Source organism: Talpa occidentalis, unplaced genomic scaffold (assembly GCF_014898055.3).
Source record: "Talpa occidentalis isolate TD23 unplaced genomic scaffold, MPIMG_talOcc4v2.1 talOcc4.5, whole genome shotgun sequence".
Classification (NCBI taxonomy): domain Eukaryota; kingdom Metazoa; phylum Chordata; class Mammalia; order Eulipotyphla; family Talpidae; genus Talpa; species Talpa occidentalis.
The window spans coordinates 99,205,976-99,227,655 of record NW_023604861.1 but is presented as its reverse complement, the minus strand read 5'-3'; the positions used below and the strand labels follow the sequence as shown (position 1 = coordinate 99,227,655).

At 44.9% G+C, this 21,680-nt stretch overlaps 1 protein-coding gene and 1 pseudogene across 2 annotated transcripts in view; both read left to right on the top strand.

Moving 5' to 3' along the window:
- FAM178B (family with sequence similarity 178 member B) overlaps positions 1 to 21,680 on the top strand; it is a 98,421-nt gene that overhangs the window by 2,546 nt on the left and 74,195 nt on the right. The window contains exons 2-5 of one of the 2 annotated variants that reach the window (XM_037527894.2): positions 11,287 to 11,356; positions 11,742 to 11,961; positions 13,969 to 14,030; positions 17,004 to 17,111. In XM_037527894.2, the coding sequence (XP_037383791.2) occupies positions 11,287 to 11,356; positions 11,742 to 11,961; positions 13,969 to 14,030; positions 17,004 to 17,111 (460 nt within the window). The remainder of the gene's footprint in view (positions 1 to 11,286; positions 11,357 to 11,741; positions 11,962 to 13,968; positions 14,031 to 17,003; positions 17,112 to 21,680) is intronic. The other variant, XM_037527893.1, reaches the window with a different exon arrangement.
- LOC119259237 (BOS complex subunit TMEM147-like) lies at positions 8,092 to 8,834 on the top strand (annotated as a pseudogene).

Genomic DNA, 21,680 nt, shown 5'->3' with positions numbered 1-21,680 from the left:
TGCTCTCCATTTTTCTTTGAAAATGCTAATGTCTTCAAGGAGTGTGATCAGAGGGATTGGTAGAAGACTGGAAACAACAGGTACAGATATGTAAAGTGTCTTTTTTTGTGGGTTGGAGAGGGAAGAAATAGCTGGTGAATGTGTCTCCTTTCCAGGTAAAACTGAATTGCCCTAACGCCACTGGTAGATCAGTACTTTTGAATGAACAGCTTTGCAGGGAGCCTTGGCCTGCGATCCTGCTTATAGTCCACCAGTCTGAATACCTCTGTTGGTATATCCACCATCTGCTGGAGTCTGGGTGGCCCTAGGTCTATTCCATGGCAAAACCTTTCTGCTGCTGTAAGCTTCTTGTGATCAGAGTCCATATCTTCCCCATCCTGGATTCCCCAGTGCTGAGCACAGTGTCTGACACTTCAGGCATGCTAATTTGGGGTTTATTCAGTAGAATTGTCCTGGATAAGTTGGGGCAAGTCATCTTCCTGGTGCTGAAGTCAGTCTTATGGAGTATGAGTCATGTTCTGGGGAAGGTTCTGTTTGTGGCCCTATAACCCTCCACACAGCTATTTTATGAGTTACTGGATTATGAGCTAAACTGAAGAACTTATTTCTCTTGTCCCCACTCTTTTTATTTCTAACCCTTGGCTCGACCTTTGGAGACTTAAAAATTGAACCTGCTGATTGAGTCAGTGTACTTTGGTGACTTCACTCCCAAAGAGCCTCACTAGTTAAACCATGGAATGTTAGCATCCCAGTTAGTGCAGTAGGTGGTTTTATTCTGGGTTTGGTGTCTACAGGTAAGCCGGTCCCAGTGTTGGGAGAGTAGAAAGGTAGGTGAGAATCTCCTGAAAACACAAGACCAAAGTTCACCTTCTGCTTTGTCTTCAGAGAAGACATAACCCGGATGGGGCAAGTGAGGGTGGAAGGGGACTGACAACTTGGGATCTGTTGGACTAAACCCCTGCTCTCGCAGTCCCCATACCAGTTGACCTTATGTGCTCCTTCTAGAAGGAGGGGCTTTGAGAATGCAAAACATCTTTTCTCAGCCTGGACCAGGATTGTTTTGGGGTCTATATTAACAGAGACATGTAGAAGAGTTCCTTTGCTCCCTTCCAGGGTTACACTTTGTTTGAGTTTGTCAGTTTTAGTCTTTTAATCTTTGAAGATGACTTTGGAGATTTTATGGAAAATGCCCACTGGTCTTCCAGATTGCAATTAGGAGTAGTGATTATCCTTGTTAGATTTTTAGGGAAAAAATCTGCAGCTATTAAAAACAAACATAAACCAGTTTTCAACCACTCCCTTAAAAACGGTTTCAGGCAAAATCAATGGATGCTAAAACTGGGAATGAAAATATTACAACAGGATACCTATATAATCTTGGTGCATTTTCCTATAAGATGCTGATTAATTAAAAGGGTTAAATCTATATTCATATCATAATTCTGTGCAGCAGTGAAAACAAGTACAAGCTTCTTTTGAACAAATGAAGTAAGACACAGAGGAGCCCATACTGTGTGATTCCACTTATGTAATAGTGGGGGGGGGGCACAAGAAATCTGTGGTGTTAGGTCTTACCTTTGAGGCAGAAAGTGGAAACATGAGGACTGTGGGTGCTGGCATATGCTATTTTTTTTTTTTTTTACTTGAGTAATGTTAGCTAGGTAGATTCACTTTTGAGAACATTCATCAAGCTGTATTCTTATCCCCAGACACTTTTCTATATGTATATTTTAACATTAATTTGAATTGCACCTAGCATGGTAACGTTTGGCACATCGCATATCATTATAGACGGAATTGTGTCCCCTGGCAAATTCATGTGTTGAAGGTTTACCCTCCAATCTGATGGTGGAGTTTTTGGGAGGCAACTAGGTTACATAAGGTCATGAGGGTGGGGCCTCTATGATGGGATCAGTGTTCTTATAAATGAAGAGTCCAGAGTGTACTTGCATTCCCGCCCTCCCTCCCTCCCTCCCTCCCTCTTGCCCTTCCTCAAAGAAGCAGACCTTGAGCACACTGTGAGATGCTTACCTCCTACAAGCAATGAGAAGAGACCTCAGAATGATACCTACTTTGCCAGCACCTTGATCTTGGACTCTGGCCTCCAGAATTATAAGAGGAATCTGTTGTATAAGCCCCCAGCCTATGGTGGTTTGTCATGGTGATAGCAGACTAAGGCACCTGTACATGTAGAATAGCATTAACCAGCTGATTTTCTGAGAATAGACTGCAAAGTGGGTCCTGTCCTGGCTGCTAAGGTACCGAGACAAGAGTTCGTTTTGTCATCTGCATACAAGTGACTAAAGAAGAGAACTAATTCTTCACTGTGGCAAGAACTCATGAAGTGCTGTGAGGGTAAAGAGGGGGGGCTGAGAAATGGTATGGTTTCCTAGGTCAGCAATGACGCATTTACTCCTCAATAAACTTTAAAGTGCTCCCCCTTTTGTGCTCCATCTGGAGCAGTGAACTGCTGAATTTTCAGAAAGCTGAGCTTTATGATCTTGAGGAATAGCCAAAACTGAAACAGGAAAACCATCCGCTCTGGGCTCGAACAAAGGCTGGTGTTGTGTTCCCTGCACTTAGTGGGCTCTCCATTGTCAGGAAGACACAGAAAGCACTTATGCTCAGAAAAGAAACCCACTTTTAAAAGTTCCCAACCTCCCTCATTACACATGGCTTTTTGCTGCATGGAACTGGTCTCGTTGGTACATCAGCAGTTTCTGATTCTTTTTATATTTGACTTTATCATCTCTGTGGACTTCTGAGTGCTAAAGCATATGCTTGGTTTGGGGCAGTTTCCTTGTCTTTGGCAAATGTTCCAGACTCAATTCCCACACTCCCCCTAAATTCTCAAGTGGCATTATTATGTACCTAGAATATTTCTGGACAGTGTTAAGAATGCCTTTTATTCTTTTTCTTTTCCTTTCTGCTTCTTGACTAGCACCTGCTGTGTGAACAGTTTTTAATATGCTTTCCAATTTCCTGTTGTCTTCCTTTGTCCTTTCGGAAGATCCAACTTCAACATCAGTGATAACCTTTCATTTGTTTGCCTTGTACTTTCTTTCTGAAAAACAATTTTACTGAGCTATGATTTATATACCGTACAGTTCAGCCATTTAAAGTACACAGAATTATGTGATCATCACCACAATCTGTGGTAGTATATTTGCAAATCTCCCACAAAGAAACCTTGCATCCCTTAGCTATCAACTCCCTCCACCCAAAGGATTTCCCATCCTTTCACTAAACCCTAAGCAACCACTAGTCTGCTGCTGGATTTGTCTACTATGGGCATTTCATAGGAGTGGAGCCACACAATATGTAGTCTTAGGATTCTGGCTTCTTTTGCCTTGTTTCACAGTGTTTTCAAAGTTCATCTAAGTTGTACCATGTGTCAGAGTGTCATTCCTTTTTATGACTGAATACTATTGTATTACATGGCTATACCACATTTGTTTATCCATTCAATAGCTGATGTGTCTTAGCTATCGTGAATAATGGGATACTCATGTACAAGATTTTGTGTGGCCATCTCATTTCATTTCTGTCTTGGAGATACCCAGGAATGGAATTACTTGGTCATATGGTACCTCTACGTTTAACTGTTTGAGAAACTGTTTTCCAGAGCCCTTTTCCTGCCATTATGTAAACAAAGGAAGTAATTTATTGCTTTTTAACTTATGTATAATTTGTAATTTTTACTACTGACCTGCTTTGCAGTTTGTTAAAATGCTTCCATAAAAAAAGCAGCAATGTAGGAAGGTTCCAGTTTCTCTGATCCCCATTAACACAAGTATTGTTGGGTTATTTTTTTCAACTATAACCATCCTGGTGGGTGTGAAGTGGTACCTCATTGTGGTTTTGATTTGCGTTTTCCTTACAAAGTGCCTGATGACATCACTCATTTTTTCATGTGCTTATTGGCCATTTTGTTTACTGGTTTTTGCAGAATGCCTGTTCAAATCTTTTGCTCATATTTTAATTGGATTTTTTTTTACCTTATGTTGAGTTATAGAGTTATTCATATAATTCTGGATACTAAACTAATCATATACATGATTTGCAAATATTTCCTCCCATGCTATAGGTTGTCTCTACTCTCTTGGTCTTTGAAGCACAGAAGTTTTAAATTTTGATAAAGTCTAATTTATTTTTTCTTTTGTTGCCTTTACTGTTGGTCTCACATCTAAGAAACTATTACCTAATGTGAAGTCATGAAGATTTATTTCTATATTTCTCCTCAGAATCACCTAGTTTTAGCTCTTCCTTTTAGACTTTTCATCAGCTTTAATTTTTTTTTATAGATTTCTTTATTTGTACAAGCACTGGGTACAGTCAGAAGCGCGGGAGGATGAGAGAATTCGCCAGAGCCAGAGCGGGGAACAGAACAGGCAGACTGACGAAATACACTGCTGAGGGGAGCAGCGGGCGGCAGGAGAGGTCTGGGCGCCATGTGGGACCATCGCCGGCGGTAGGGGATCAAAGCAGCGTTGCAGAGGCTGCGGGCAGCTTCGCAGCCCAGCACTCAACCGCTGCGCCACCAGGGGAGGCCCCAATCAGTTTTAATTATTATGTACTGTGTCTGGAGACGGCACAAGTCCAATATCATTCTTTTGCTTCAGATGTCCAGTAGTCCCAACACTGTTTGTTCGAGGGTCTCTTCTTTCCAACTGAATGGTCATAACCTTTGTCAAATTGACTGTGGATGTGTGTCCATGGAATGCATGTGTGTGTCATTGTGGGGGTGGTGTGTGTCACTGTGGACTCTCACTTCTGTTCCATTGATACATATGTGTATCCCTGTGCCAGCACCACGTTGTTTTGATTTATATACCTTTGTTGCAAGTTTCAAAATCAGGAATTTGAAATCCCCCAACTTTGTTCTTTTTCAAAATTGTGTCTGAGTTCCTTATGATACCATATCAATTTTAGGACTGGCTTTTCCATTTCTACAAAAAATACACTGGGATTTTGATAGAAATTACACTGAATCTGTAGATCTCTTCAGGGAGAACTACCATTTTAGTAATATTTGGCCTTCTAATCCATGAATATGAAATGCCTTTCCATTTTCGATGTCTTTAATTTTTTTTCAACATTGTTTTGTAGTTCACAGAATTTAAATTTTGTTAGATTTATTCCTAAGCATACTCTTCTTTTTACTTGAGATAGAATTGGTATATAATCTCATATTAGTTTTGGGTATACAGAATAATGATTTGATATTTGTATATCTATTATTGTTTTTTATATTATTTTAAATAGAATTGCCTTCCTAATTTTATTGTTGGATTGCTCATTGCAGGTGTATGGAAATACACCTGATTTTTTTATATTAATCTTGTATCCTGTAGCTTTGCTCAGCCTGTTTACTAGTACTAGTAGTTTTTTAATGGATACCTTACGCTTTTCTTTATGCAAGGTCATGTCACCTGCAAATAGACCTGGTTTTGTTTCTTCCTTGTAATTTGAATGCTTTTTTTTTCTTTCCTAACTGGCCTGACTAGAAATTCCAGTACATTGTTCAATATAAGTGGCAAAATCAGGCATCCTTGACTTGTTCCTGCTATTAGGGGGAAAGTTGTTAGTCTTTCATCATTGCAGTTAATGTGGGGTTTTCATAATTTTTTTTATCAAATTAAGGAAGTTCCCTTCTATTCCTAGTTTATTATGTGTGTGTGTATTTTCCTTATCATGAAAGGTGTTGAATTTTGTCAAATAAGGTAATCATGTTTTATTTCCTCTTCATTCTATTAATGCCATGTATTATGCTGGTTGTTTTTTGTATTTTGAATCACCCTTCCATTCTGGGATGAATTTTATTTGGTCATGTTGTATAATCCTTTTAATATGTTGACTTGTTAGCAATTTGTTTCCCCTGTGAATGGGTCATACTTTCTTGGATTGGTTTTATTTGTTTTGTTTTTGTTTTGTTTTGTTTGGTATGCCTTATAATCATTTGTTGAAAACTGGACATTTTGAATGCTATAATGCAGTAACCCTGGTTTGCTGTGGCTGCTTGTTATGAGTTGTGGTTATTTGTTCATGCTGGAGTAAATTGTATCGGATTTTAAGGATAAATCTGAACAATAACAGGTAGGTAGGTAGGTAGGTAGATAGATACATGCACACATACATACATACACACATGTACATATATATACACATACATACACACACATTCACCTATACAAGAGTGATCAAAAGAAGGTAAAAACTAGAGGAAGTTCTTCAACCCTTAAAAGAGGTAGATGGTACTACTGAGATCTGCTTTTATATGTGTTTACTCAGCTGTCCATATGCAGCATGAGTCAGTTAACATTCAAACAGAAATACATTTTCATATTGACTAGACATAGTAGAAGGAGTTGAAGACTATAAATATCAGAAAGAAGGAGCTACTAGATCCAAACCAACATTCTTCATTCTCCACAACATATCATTCATATTTTCCAGTTTTCTAAACCATTTTTGTAAAAACTGCGTTGTTTTATTGTGTGTGGTCACTGAAGTTGCTGTTCCTTTACCTTGGTGGTCAGTTAGTGATTTGATAGAGTTCCTTAGTTGCCTAGAGTCAAAAAAAGAACTTCTGAGCCTTACAGATTGGCTTTGTCTTGGAGTGCTCCTTTAACTCTCTGCTGGGACTTTCACCTCAGCCAAGGTGGGTAAAACAAAGGCAAGGCCCTGGGTGATCCCTCAGGGAGCCATGAGACAGGTCCAAACATGTAATCTGTCTGTGAGGACAAAGTTTGCTTGTCCCTGGAGGCACTAGCCAGTGACACCAGGAATGGAGACCCCATGCAGCCTCTGAGCTGGGTGTGGGATGAAAGGAAGATAATTTCAAGAGTCAGAAAGCAATCTTAATGAAATTTAGCAGCTTCTTTCTTCATTAAGCCCTTACCTCTTGTTGCTAGTTTTTTATTGGAATCCAGGGTTCTGTAACTCTTGGTTCTTGACAGTTTTTGCCAACTTAATTGTTCCTTTTGTGGAAAAACTGATTTTTGGAGTTCACAGGTATGGACATTTTGGTAGTTATTTTTATATTGACAGATTGCTTTCTAAAAAGAATAAACCATTTTATGTTAAAAGAAATAAAAATACCGGATGGTCTCACTCATAGCAGGAATCTAGAATACTTAAATAAGGGACCAGGAAAATGAATAACTATAAGAAAGTGAAAATCAAAATCAACAAAAACTATGAACCAGAGACACTTTTTGGGGGGTGGGGGGCGGGAGGGGAGGGATTGGGGTCAGAATGGGGGGATTGCAATTATATGGGGAATATAAAAATAAAATTTATTAATTAAAAAAAAAGAAATAAAAGAAGACACAAAGAAATGGATGGGCCTCCCTAGTGGCGCAAGGATTAACACGCAACCTATGAAGCTGTCCGCACCCACTGCAGCACGAGTTTGATTTCCGGCCAGCCAGGTTGCAACCCACATGGCGCAGCAGACCTCTCTTGACTCACCCGCTGCTCCCCTCAAGCAGTGTACTTTGGTCAATCTGCCTGTTCTGTTCCCCATTCTGTCTCTGGTGAATCCTCTCACCTCCTGTGCCTCTGGCCTGTACCCCAGCTCTTGTATGCATAAATAAATAAATCTTTAAAAAAAAAAAAAGAAATGGAAGACATCCCCTGCTCATGGATTAGAAGAATTAACATATCAAAATGGCCATCCTCCCAAAAGCAATTTACAGATTCAGTGCTATTCCAAATAAAATTTCAATGACATTCTTCAAAGAAATAGAATAAATATTGATGAAATTTATATGGAGTCACCAAAAACCCTGAATAGCCAAAGCTCTCCTGAAAAAAAAGAAGGGAATAGAGGTATCACACGCCCAGACATCAAACTATACTATAAAGCCATAATAATCAAAACTGCATGGTATTGGAACAAGAACAGACAACACAGACCAATGGAACTGAATAGAAAAGCCAGAAATAAACCCACAAATTTATGGTCAACTAATCTTTGACAAAGGAGCAAAAAATATGCAATGGAGCAAAGAAAGTTTGTTCAATAAATGATTGCTGGGGGCTCCGAGACCCCCGCCGCACCTCTCCATGGGCCGGGCAGCCAGCGCCATGATGCTGTTTCACTTCGGGAACTGCTTCGCCCTGGCCTACTTCCCCTACTTCATTACGTACAAGTGCAGCTGCCTGTCCGAGTACAATGCCTTCTGGAAGTGTGTCCAGGCCAAGGCCACCTACCTCTTTGTGCAGCTGTGCAAGATGCTGTTTCTGGCCACTTTCTTTCCCACCTGGGAAGGTGGCATTTATGACTTCATTGGGAAGTTCATGAAGGCCAGCGTGGATGTGGCAGACCTGATAGGCCTAAACCTTGTCATGTCCCAGAATGCCGGCAAGGGGGAATACAAGATCATGGTTGCTCCCCTGGGCTGGGCCACAGCTGAGCTCATTATGTCCCGCTGCATCCCACTCTGGGTTGGAGCCTGAGGCATTGAGTTTGACTAGAAATACATCCAGATGAGCATTGATTCCAACATCAGTCTAGTCCATTACATCGTCGCATCTGCCCAGGTCTGGATGATAACACGTTATGACCTGTACCACACTTTCAGACCGGCAGTCCTCCTGCTGATGTTCCTTAGTGTCTACAAAGCCTTTGTCTTGGAGACCTCTGTCCACCTCTGTTCCCTGGGTAGCTGGATAGCACTGTTGGCCCAAGTGGTGGTGACAGGGCTGCTAGCCCTCAGCACCTTGGCCCTATATATTATATGTCGCTGTTGTCAATGTGCACTCCTAGGTGGGATATCCCAGACATCACATACCTTTTGCCTGTTTGCAGGTTTCAGCGAAGTAAACAGTATTTGGAAAATAAATAAATAAATGGTGCTGGGAAAACTGGGTCACTATACAAAAGAATGAAGCTTGACTATTACCTTATGCCATGCACAAAAACCAACTCAAAATAGATTAAAGAACTAGACAGAAGACCTGAAACCATAAAATATATAAAAGGAAGTATAGGTAAGACACTACATGACATGCACCTCAGTAACATCTTTAAAGATACACCACCCAAAGCAGTGCTAATGAAGGCAAAGATAAACAGAATGGGACTACATCAAATTAAAGAGCTTCTGTACACCAAAAGAGACAGTAACCAAAAGAGACACCCCACTGATTGGAAGAAAATTTTTGCACACAACACTAATGATAAAGGACTGATCACAAAAATCTACAAAGAGCTGACGAGATTCAACAAAAACAAAGTAAATAAAAAATGGCAGAAGAGCTAAAAAGAAACTTCTCCAGGGAGGAAATGCAAATGGCCAACAAGCATATGAAAAAATGTTCAACACCACTGATAATCAGGAAAATGCAAATCAAAACTACAATGAGATACCATCTTACACCAGTGAGAATGGCACATATTGAAAAAAAAACTAGCAACAACAAATGTTGGCAAGGATGTGGAGAAAAAGGAACTCTCCCTCACTGCTGGTGGGAGAGCAAAATGGTCCAACCACTATGGAGAGCTGTGTGGAGTTTCCTCAATCTGCTAAAGATGGAGCTTCCATATGATCCAGCAATTCTACCCCTAGGTATTTACCCAAAGGACACAGAAACATTAATTCAAAAGGGCACCTACACCCCTATGTTTTACTGAAGCACTATTTACAATAGGTAAGCTATGGAAAAAACCCAAATGCCCAAAATAGATGACTGGATCAAGAAGATGTGGTACAGGGCCTCCCCGGTGGCACAGCGGTTGAGCGCTGGGTTGCGAAGCTGCCCGTAGCCTCCACAGCCCCGGTTCGATCCCCAGCCGCCTGGTGAGGGTCCCACATGGCACGCAGACCTCTCCTGCCGCCTGCTGCTCCCCTCAGCAGTGTACTTCAGCCTGTCTGCTCTGCTCCCCGCTCTGGCTCTGGTGAAGTCTCTCACCCTCCCGCGCTTCTGACTGTACCCAGTGCTTGTATAAATAAATCTTTAAAAAAAAAAAAAAAAGATGTGGTACATATACACAATGGAATATTACTCAGCAATGAAAAAAGTTAAACTCATGCAGTTTGCAGCAACATGGATGGAGCTGAAAGGGATCATGCTCAGTGAAATAAGCCAGAAAGAAAAAGAAAAATACCGGATGGTCTCACTCGTAGCAGGAATTTAGAAAACCTAAATAAGGGATCAGGAAAAAGACTAATTATAGTAAAGTAAAAATCAAAATCAACAAGCAACTATAAACCAGAGTCACACTACAGGAGGGAAAGAAAGGAGTAGGATCAAAACAAGGGTGGTGGGAATTGTACAGGGACTATCACCAAGATGTAAATGCATACATTGTACAAAAATGAAAAATGATATAAAAATTATATAAAATTATATAAAATTAAGAAATTTATATAATTAAGAAAATTATATAAAATTATTTATTTATTTATAAATAAATAAATAAAAATACAAGCAGTTGTGTTTAATGTAAAATAAATAAATACAAATTTTTAAAAAAGAATAAACTATTTTACAGTGATAACAGTAGTGTACTTCCTGATAGCTATGTCAGCATTTGGTGTTATAAATATTCAATTTGTTTTATTATTTCATTATTTTTGTCTCTCCCCTATTTCAGTGTTTTTTTTCATGATACTTGGTAGTCATGATTTGAATTTCTTTTATGATTGTTGAGTTTGAACCCTTGTCAATTTAGTATTTGTGTTTCTTGTAAACTGCTGTTTCCTTTGATCATTAGCTCATTCAGGTATTAGCTTTCCTCTGCATCCCCGTTTATCTGGGCCGGGGCTTGATATGATGAGTGATGTCTGCTTATGTGGTACACTCTGTCTTAGCTGACAGGCAACTCCTAACCCTGAAGATAGCTTGTTGGATTGACCCCAAGTTCTCTTTAAATTCCTCATTCATTCAATAGAAATGCACTGAGCTCTCCTATGCTCCTGGTCTGTGCTGGTGCTGGGGAAATGGCAGGGCCCACACTCTCCTGCCCTGCCCCTGTGAGCAGACAACCTCACGGGCAACACTGCCTGGTGCAGGCTGTCCTCTGGGCTCTGCTTGCTTTAATCTTGTGCAGGTTTAAAAGTGTTGATGTCCTTATACTTGCCCATAACCTCCTTGAAACGAGAGGTCAGGTGGAGTCCCCTTCACCTCAGCAACTTGAGCTTTGTGGTGCCTGTGCTCAATTCTTGGGGTGGGACTGGAGGAGGAAGCTCTCTGGGGCACTGGTGGGCCCACCTCTGCAGGACCCCGGGGCCAGCTTTCTTGTGGAGGCTAACCTGACTGACGGGAAGTTTCTTCCAGGACCAAGCATCCAGTGGTTTGCACATGGCCAGGCCCCAGAAGACCCGGCTAGCCCTTCCTCACAGAGAAGGTAGGTCCTCCCACCAGCACAGGTGGAGTCTTTTGAGGTTTTACACTAACAGGGGAAGCTGTGGCATCTTGCCCACAGCTATCCCAAGTTGTCCGCTCTCCTTGACCAATGTAGCACAGCAACTGGGATGATGACAAGTGGGCTGGGGCCCACAGCGCTTTGTCCTGTCCACAGGCGTCCAGGCCGCCGCAGTTTTGCCCATCCCTTTACCCACCCTGAAGCGCAATGTCTTCAACCATCCCCTGCACCTCCGCTCCTCTCGGCGCCTCTGCAGCCCCAACTCAGCTCCAACTCCTAAATTGCGGAAGAAGCCCAAGATGCAGGCAGCCGGAGACATGTTCCCTGTTGACTGGAGCCCACCACCTATAGAGTTCTTGAACCCCAGGACACCCCATGCCGGCAGCGGGGCCCTAGCCCAGACGCAGATTGGCGCAGCGGGACCCCAGGGCCTGAGAAGACAAGCCTCCCAGCTACCAGAGGAGTTAGAGCAGGAACCCCAAGACATGGACCCCAAGGGGGAGCTGGCCTCACTGGAGGAACTCTTCTTGAACCTGGCAGGCCCGAGCCAGAAGGCTGCAGACCCGGTGGTGGACACCCACACCTCGGTAAGCCAGTGGCCACCCAGGCCTCCCTCTCCTTGCCCTCTTCAGCCGACCCTCCTCAGTCATACATGGCCACTTTTTGGCCACTCCTTGGGCACACCCCAGCTGCCCTTCTTTGGCCACCTCCCTTGACCATTTCTCCTTGGCTGCACACTCCCAACCTCTCCCCACCCAGGTTTATTGTGGAGAGCTTGTGTCACCAAGACCTCTCCCTTTATTCCCCCTCCTAACTCCTGCCAACAGACGGCTTGGGCTAGTGCCAAATTTGCTGCTGTTCCTGTGTGGGGCCCTTCAGACTTTGACAGCTTGGGTTGGGCATATGGCTCTGGAGAAAAGAGAGGCCTTGGTGCCAGAGTCTGGGCTATGTCAGACACAAAGACTTGGACTGATAATGGTTCAGTGGACTAGGATTCCTTCTGGAAACTTCCAAAATTAACTTCAAGTTGGGAATACACTGCTGGGACTATGTTAGGTGGACTATGGGAACATTTAAGGGTCCAAAAATCCAGAACATTTAATCTAAGATGAGGGCTTCAGTTGTTTATAATAGCCCAAGATTGTTAATAACCTGAAAGTCCACCACTAGGGAGCTAATTATGTTTTAGTCATACATCAGAATACCTTGAAAAAAAATTTTATTTTTTTATTTTTTGTCATACATCAGAATACCTTGAAAAAAAATTATTTTTTTATTTTTTTTCATAGTTTTTTCTAAAAATTTATATGTTTATGCACACAAGAGCTGGAGTACAGGCCAGAGGTTTGGGAGGTGAGAGGATTCACCAGAGACAGAGTGGGGAGCCAAACAGGCAGACAGACTGAAATACACTGCTGAGAGGAGCAGTGGGCGAGAGAGGAGAGGTCTGCCACACCATGTGAGTATCTCCCTGCCCAGCCAGGAATCAAACCCATGCTACAGAGGAAGCGGACAGCTTCACAGCACTGCACTCAACCCACTGCGCCACCGGGGAGGCCCCTGAAAATTTTTTTTTAAATTACTTCTTTGTTATTGATAAGAAATGACCCTCAAAACATACTATTTGGGGCCTCCCCGGTGGCGCAGTGGTTGAGCGCTGGGTTGCAAAGCTGCCCGCGGCCTCTGCGGCGCCGGTTCGATCCCCGGCTGCTCCCCGGCCACCAGAGGAGGGTCCCACATGGCGCGCAGACCTCTCCTGCCGCCCGCTGCTCCCCTCAGCAGTGTACTCTGGTCCTTCTGCCTGCTCTGCTCCCCGCTCTGGCTCTGGTGAATTCTCTCACCCTCCCGTGCTTCTGACTGTACCCAGTGCATGTATAAAACAAAACAAGCAAACAAATAAATAAATAAAACATGCCTCTATTTAAAAAAAAAAAAAACATACTATTTATTGAAAACAACCAAATGTAGGATAGGATGTATAGCCTGCTACCATTTGTATTAAATGGGGAAACCTATGATATATTACTGTTTGCCTAGTTAAGCATAAAATATCTCTGACATTCCATGTAGGAATGAATACCCGAGTCACCTGTGGAGAGGGGCCAGGGTGACTGGGAATGGAGGTGAGGGGGAAATATTTTACTTTATAGTGGTCCCCCCTTATCTGAGGGAAATGTGTTCCAAGACCCCCAAAGGATGCCTGAAACCACAGATGGTACCAAATCTTATATATACAGTTTTTTGTCTATTCATACATACCTATGATAAACTTTAACTTATTAATTATACACAGTAAAAGAATAATAACAGTAAGTAATAAATTAGAGCAATCATAACAATATACTGTAATAAAATATGGTCTCTCTCTCTCTCAAAATATCTTACTGTATATAATATTTCAGACCACAGTTGACTGCAGGTAACTGAAACCACAGTTAAGGGGGCCACTGATGCCTGTATACTTCTTGATTTTTTAATCATATGAATATATTACCTATGTAGAAAAGTAAACAAAGGAATTAATTCAGATTAAAATTTACTCTGCTGCCCCTCTATGTTTGTCTTTCTTCTTCATTCCCATGTCCTGTCTCCAGCTCACCTGTGAGGGCTCAGGAAGCTACATCAATAGCTTGGATTACTTACTGCAGGAGAAGAGGTGAGTGTGGGAGAGGGACCATCTTGGGGTGTTGATTTCCTGTGCTTTTGGCAGTAATTTGGGGAGGGGGAACATCCTTTAAGACTCACAGACATTTCCTTGCAGTGTGAAGCAGCCTCCCCCACCCTGCCCAGCATGCCTCCGGCAGTGCCCTGTGCACTCCGATCAGTCCTGAGCCATCCCATCCTGGGGCAGAGAGCTTCACGCCCACCCACTGCCCACCACGTACAGACCCCCATTTCCGATCCTCTCTCCACCTTGGCTTTGTTCTGCCCAATCCATGTCCATTTGGGCACTCTCTCAACTCTCATTCAAGTGATCCATTAGAGAGAAGGGGGAAGAGCAGATAGTTTTGACGCCGAGGTGTGCAACCTCTTGCCTCGACAGTAATTTAGGGCAGATGTGAAGTTTCCAGCATTTCCTGCTGTATGTAACACCAGCACTTGAGTGCTCTTTGCTCATTTTCCCACAGCCCTTCATCTGTTTCACATCTGCCTTCTCCCTGATGTTACAGGGAGCCACAGCACATGTAGAAGTTGGTTTCTAAAGACAAAAGTTGTGACCCGTCAGAAGTAGAAATCCCTTAGGGGAGCGGAGCACCAACAGGTGCTTTTTCTTCAGCCAAATGCCAGGTGAAGTTGGCCAATCCTGAGAGCCTGTTTTGGCTGCAAACCCTAGATTCCTACTCCACACTGCAGGCTCCTCACACTACACAAGACCAGGGACAGCCACTCTTGTGTTAGCGTGAGCTTTACTCCTGTTCGTGCTCTTTGGTGGAATGTGAGAAGATTGCTCATTGCTTCGTTCTTTGTCCTCTCTCCTTTTGCTTTGTTTTTTTTTTTTTTAAAGATTTATTTATTTATTTATACAAGCACTGGGTATAGTCAGAAGCGCGGGAGGGTGAGAGATTTCACCAGAGCCAGCAGAACAGACAGACCAACGAAATACACTGCTGAGGGGAGCAGCGGGTGGCAGGAGAGGTCTGCACGCCATGTGGGACCCTCGCCGGTAGCCAGGGATTGAACCGGCACTGCAGAGGCTGCGGGCAGCTTCGCAACCCAGCGCTCAACTGCTGCGCCACCAGGGGAGGCCCTTTTTGCTTTGTTTTTGCTTAGTACATCCACCTCCACTTGTAGGAGCTAAGTGTAAGCAGAGGGCAGGCTATTTCTAATGCTGTGGTTTCCATCTTGCCTTTTCTTCTGGGCAGGATGATGCCTTGCTCCTCTCTATATTTCTCACAAACCCGTATTCTTGCTCATGGAGGGAGTGAAACATTTGTGTATAATGAATTATTGTTTTCTCTTCTCTGTCCATTCCAGCCCTCTGGCCCACCCCAGCGTCATCTCCACCCCCAGATACTCTGGATTCTTACTAGCCCACCACTTTTGTTGTTTAACTCTCCTGAGTATATTTTCTCCCAACTAGATTGTACATTAGGAAAGGACATTCATCTGTGTTATTGCCCAGCACGGTGTGTAAATACGGTGGGTCCTTGAAAGTATCTGCAGACACCTTCTGCAGGGAACCTCCATTCATGCTCATCATTGCAACACCAGCAGAGGTTCTGGCTTTGTGCTGGGCACTGGGTCTACAGAGATGATTGTGCAGCCCCTGCTTCCCTGGAAATTCACATGTTTAGAGCATTTCCCATATAATAAAGCTTCTATCAAAGGACCCAGAAGAGTGACCTAACTTTACCTGGGGGTCAGAAAAGGCTCCCCAGAGGTGCCCTTGTCCTTGAATCTTGAATGATAAAATTTTGGAGGACAGCAGGCGTGACCTTATATACAAAGGAGGGTAGGATGGAAATCTGGTGGCCAGCTAGCACTGAACCTCTGGGTGTGGGAGAGGATAGTGGAGGGGGGTGGTTATGCCAGGAGACACAGCCAAGATGTGAACAGGGATTGAGTCACAAGAGACCTTATGAACACTTGGCTGCATTATGGAGAGAGGGTTAGAGAAGAAATAGGATGAATGGTGTGATAAGATGGGACCCTAGGGAGCAGCTCACACCCAGCTCCCTGAATGGGGCCCCTGGGAGGCGAGTGATAGAGCTCTTGAATCTTCTGAGCTGGGATGCCAGAGCATGTGTGGGGAAGAGGAACTTAGAATTGGACATTTGGCATCAGAGGAGCCCCAGAATATTCAGCATGAAATCACCCAATTAATGACTGGCTAGGAAGAGCTGTCTTGAGCTGAACTCAAGACAGAGACTTGGGCTGGAAATAATGTCTTTGTGGGCAAAACCAGCGCCAGCTCCTGGCAAGGCAGTATAAGGGCTGGGGAGGCTCCCAGGGCTCCCTCAAGAAGGACAGAAAAGGCGGACAGAGAAAAGGCGCTCAGGGTTTGAGGTGTGGTTAGGGCAGGAGAAAGGGGAAGGTAGATAGTGGCTGGCAGGCAGGGTCTGTGGTGGGGCTTGGTTGAAAGTCCCTGAAGAGCTCAGGGACAGTTGGCAGGAGATGGAGACTCCAGGCCGCTGAAGTGAAGAGCAGGGGGCCGCGAAGGGATGGAGACGAACAGGATCTGGAGAACAGCCATTTGGGGCCAGGGAGGCAGGCATGTGTCAGGGACTCTGGCGAGCCACTGGCTGTGAAGGTCTCCCCTGGTCAGTGTGGCTGGAACCCAGGAGAAGCATAAGGATTAGGCGCAGGCCTTGGTATGTTAAAAAGTGAGCAAATGCCATAACAAGGTATACAAATAAAGGCACATTTGAAATTACATGACGTCATATTCTGTAGGACCTGTCTGCTCTTTTCTGCCTGCTAGGAGCATATAGATGATGCGATGCAGTCCCTCCCAACTGCCTTCAAGATCTACGTTTGAGAGCCCTTGAGCAGGGAGACCAGGGCATTGTAACCCCCTGACACCCTGACCCTTGGCCTGGCTGTGCTCTTGGGGTTCCTACAGACCAGTGATATGTTCCGTTGGCCAGAGCAGCAATTGCCTTTGTCACTGGCTCTCTTCTCCCTGCAGGGAGCAGACCCTGGAGCTGGAGAGAGAGAAGCAGCTTCTACAGAACTGTGCTGACCTCAACTCCCTAGATCTCGATGAAGATGAAGTACCTTTCACACCTGAACACAGGTCAGCGAAGCAGGCACAGATGGAGAGTGAGAAGAAGGTTGGGGACCAGAAGCAAGTGGGGGGCAAGGACACATCCATTGGGGTGGAGACCCCGCACTCCCTTTAAGGCAAAGGCTTGAAGTGCTGGCCTTTTGGTCTTCTCAGTTTAACCACCCACTTGTTTACCACTGATGATAAATTTAGATTTATTTATTTATTTATTTATTTATTTATTTGTTTGTTTGTTTGTTTGTTTATACAAGCACTGGGTACAGTCAGAAGCACGGGAGGGTGAAAGAATTCACCAGAGCCAGAGCGGGGAGCAGAACAGGCAGACCAACGAAGGACACTGCTGAGGGGTGCAGCAGGCGTGGCAGGAGAGATCTGCGCGCCATGTGGGACCCTCGCCAGGCGGCTGGGGATCGAACCGGTGCTGCAGAGGCTGCAGGCAGCTTCGCAGCCCAGCGGTCAACCGCTGCGCCACCGGGGAGGCCCACTTATGTATTTTTTTTTTAAGATTTATTTATTTACACATACAAGAACTGGGGTACGGGCCAGAGACATGGGAGGGTGAGAGGATTCACCAGAGACAGAGTGGGGAGCAGAACAGGCAGATTGACTGAAATACACTGCTGAGGGGAGCAGCAAGCGAGACAGGAGAGATCTGCTGCACAATGTGGGTAGCTCCCAGGCCAGGGATCAAACTCATGCTGCAGTGGCTGCAGATAGCTTCATAGGTTATGTCTTAACCCCTTGTGCCACGAGGGAGGCCCCACTTATGTATTTTTTTAGAAGATTTATTTATTTATGCATACAAGAACTGGGGTACAGACCAGAGGTGTTGGGGGGTAAGAAGATTCACCAGAGACAGAGTGGGGAACAGAACAGGCAGATTGATTGAAGAGTTAGGAGAGGTCTGCTGTGCCATGTGGGTTGCTTCCTGGCTGGCCGGGGATCAAACTCATGCTGCAGTGGCTGCGGACAATTTCATAGGTTGTGTCTTAACCCCTTGCGCCACAAGGGAGGCCCACCCACTTATGTATTTTTAAGCTGCCTCCTTCTGTTAAACCCACATTCATTTATCAATGCAAGAAATATATGATCACCTCTTGTGTGTCAGGGTCTAGTGTGGTCTTTTGAGGACCCGGAGTATATAGACAGACCAGCAAGAACCTGGGGGCATGGAGCCCTGCAGTGTTGGGGGTCACAAGGAAGAGACTGGGCAGATAGGAGGAAAGTCAGATGGGAAGAGCAGTGAGAAGGGTGTTTGCAGGGCTGCTGGCAGCCCTTACAGCACGAGGTCATGGTGACCTTGACCAGAGTAGCTCTGGTAGACTGCGGGCAAACCTGACTGCAATTGGAGAACAGAAGGAGAGATGAAAAGAGAAAAATGGGCATCAGCTGAAGGAGGAAGTGGGGCTAGCCAGGATAGACCTTTCTCTCTGTCTGCCTTTCTTTTTCTTTTTCCCTCCCTCTCCCCACCCTCCCCCTTTCATGGAGGAAGTTAAAGCATGTTTGTGTGCTAATGAAGGGGGGAGAGGGATTGATGCTGCTAAGGATGAGGGGAACACTTGGGGGCCATGTGCTAGTATGGACCTCAGGAAGGAGAGCTAATGTGTCTGGAGGCAGGTTGGTCAACATGTTCTGGGATATCTGTCTGTCCAGGTTTGGCTTCTTCTGTAAGCCTGTTTTATTATAGTGCTAATAATGCTTGGTCCAAGCAGTGATAAGTTGTTTTGCTACACATGCTAAGTTAGCATCCACTTACTAGGGGGAGGGAAATAAAATACACTTACTAGGGGATTGTAGTGTGATAACACAGACTTCTTGGAGGGCTCCCCTTTTAGGCTTGTTATTGTTGCCCAGAGATGACGCTGAACAACAACTTGGCTGGTCGTTTGCCTTTTTCTCGAGTTTTTCTGATAATCATCTCTGGACTTGATCAGGAGTCAGTATCTAGAAAATAGATACTTCAGGCTTTAGGGTCACACAGTCTCTGTTGCAACTGCTCACTCAGCTCTGCTGTCGACTGGGAACACGCCCATCAGCCTTGTGAACAGGGAGTGGCCACACAGTGTGGTTTGCCAGCCCCTGGCCTAGATGAGGAAAATCCTGGTCTCCTCCTAACTAGTACCAATTTTTACCCCAAAGGTCTGTGAACCTTCTGATTTGTGCAGCCGTGTCAACAGGCAGAGTCAGTGAAGGGGTGTTGTGGGTGCAGCGTGTGGTGTTTCCCAGAACTGGCTGCTGGTAGAGCGTGGAGACCAAAATGGAATTGGAGGGCTTGGCGCCAAGGCCTTGGTGATGTCATCTGTAATGAAAGCAACTTTTTCTCTGACTTGGGGTGCATGGATTTAGCTTCCAGTTCTCATTGGCTAGATAGTCTCAGAATTAGCCCTTTTGAAACCTTTATAAAATCTCCATAGTGAGACTAACTGTAGCCCTTGCCTTTCTGCTGAGTACATTCTGGATTCAAAAAATCATGCCGTGAGTGTATTGAAATTCCCCACAGAAAGGGAGTTATCTGGGCAACCAGCTGAAGACCAAGATGTTGCAGGCTTTAAAATCACTGATAGTTTTCTGGGCCTGTGACATTTTCAAGTAGTACTTTGGAAAAGCCTTTTTGACAACAGCCACTTTGAGGTGGTTGTTTTGATGTGGATCATTTTGATGGGAATGTTCGACTCTCTGCTTCAAAGAAAATTACTGATTGATGTACAAAGCCCTGCCTCTTCCATCCCCAAATGGGGCCAGGGGCCAGCAAGGGCCAGAAGGGGTGCAGCTGGGGCTGGCCACCCTCTGGCAGAAAAGTCACCTGTGACCAGGAGTCCCTTAGCCTCGGTGTCGCCCATCTTAGAAAGAAGCGACTTATCCCAAACAGAACATCTAGTCATGCTCTAGGATCGGCCGGCATCCTAAATGGACAACATCCTGCATTCCCTCATGTCCTTAAGTGAAAAGACCTATGTGTCTGCGGGGGTAGTAGAGGGGAGGCTATTTAAACCACAACATATCCTTTATCCTCAGTTCAGGAAATCCTCAATTAGATATGTGAGAGTCATCTCTGAACTCGTAATAATGCACATACATTATATTTAGTATCACAAAAGTCCCTTTGAATGATGGTTTTGGAGACAGAGCTAAGACCCTTTTACAGATGAACCTAGTTCTTACAGACTTTTAATTACTTGTATTTTTTTTTTAATTATAAGAGCAATGCAGGAAGTCATAGATACTCAAAAACTCAAACAGCAAAGAAATGAACAAAACAGAAAATTGTTGTGCCATGTGTGGGGGTTTGCAGAGGCTGCTTCCAAAAGGCTGAATGAGTAGCAGCCCCTGGCTTTTGCACGTCATTCCCATTCATTGTGCCATTTCATCCTCAGGATGAGCCTGTGATGCGGGTTGGCACTTCACCTTAGTCACTTGGCCAGGAAGTGGGGCAGATTGCATCTGGTCGGCCAGCCAGGCTGCTGCACCTCCAGTTCAGTGTGTGTGTCGTACTTCCTAAGGGAAACCCCAGCTCTGCTCACCATCTCAGGGTCCTGCTGAGACCCAGCTGTGGGGCTGTCCTCTGGTGAGAGGACACAGTGCAGTGCCCACATAATCTCTTTTACTTTGTGGTTATCATTGTTGATAAGTCTATGTTACATTACTACAAAATCAAGCAGAACACAGTTGCATGAAGTAAACAGGAAATATCTCCTCTTCCTTCCCCCTCCTCCAAATTCTGTTCCCTAGGGATGACCCTGGATCACATCTGGGTGTATAAGAATGTGTACGTGCGTGTCTGTGTGTCTACCTACATGCATGAACCCACATACATTTCCTCTCTACAGCTGGCTGCTCTCACCTACCAGGGCATGGTGCTGGGGGCCCATGCACATTCCAGCCCTTCCTGGTGCAAAGATTGAGCCCATCTTAGGAATCATCTTAACCACCTCCATTTCCCCCCTTCCCTCATAGGGTCATCAGTTGGAATAGGTTTTCCCCTCCCCCATATACCTCTTCTCCCTGTTCCCTCCCAGCCATGGGCTAGCTCCTACCCATTGCATCAGAGTGTCAGGGCAGGACGGGGGGTATGGGCATCTATATCGAGTAGGCTCCCTGGAGAGCTCTGCTTGTCATGAGAGCCTGAGGACAGCTGCCAGAAGAGTCCAGGCTCCTTCATACACTACACCCTCCCTGACCCCAGCCACCCAACTTCTCTCCTCTGGGCCTCGAAATCCGCGTAGGCAGCTCTGTGGTCATGATTTGTTTACACTTTCCTTGGGCATGCGAGGCCTGCCCACGCCTGACTCATCCTTCAGCACCTGGCACCCGCACATCTTGGGCGCTCAGTGAAAGTTTGAAGTGAACAGAGCCAACAGATGGGCCAGGACTTCTGGCTCCTGGACTAAAGCCGCGGGGGAGGGTGGGGTGTAGGACAGAGTAGGAGGGAGAAGGGCTCTTCAGTCTGCAGCTCACCGGCCCTTCCTCCATCAGCAGGTGGCGCTGTCCCCCCTGGTCCTGTCTCCACGGGGCCCTGCCACAGGGCAGGGCAGCCTTCTGACCTCCCCTGACCTCCCTCCAAGCTCAGACCAGGTGTGG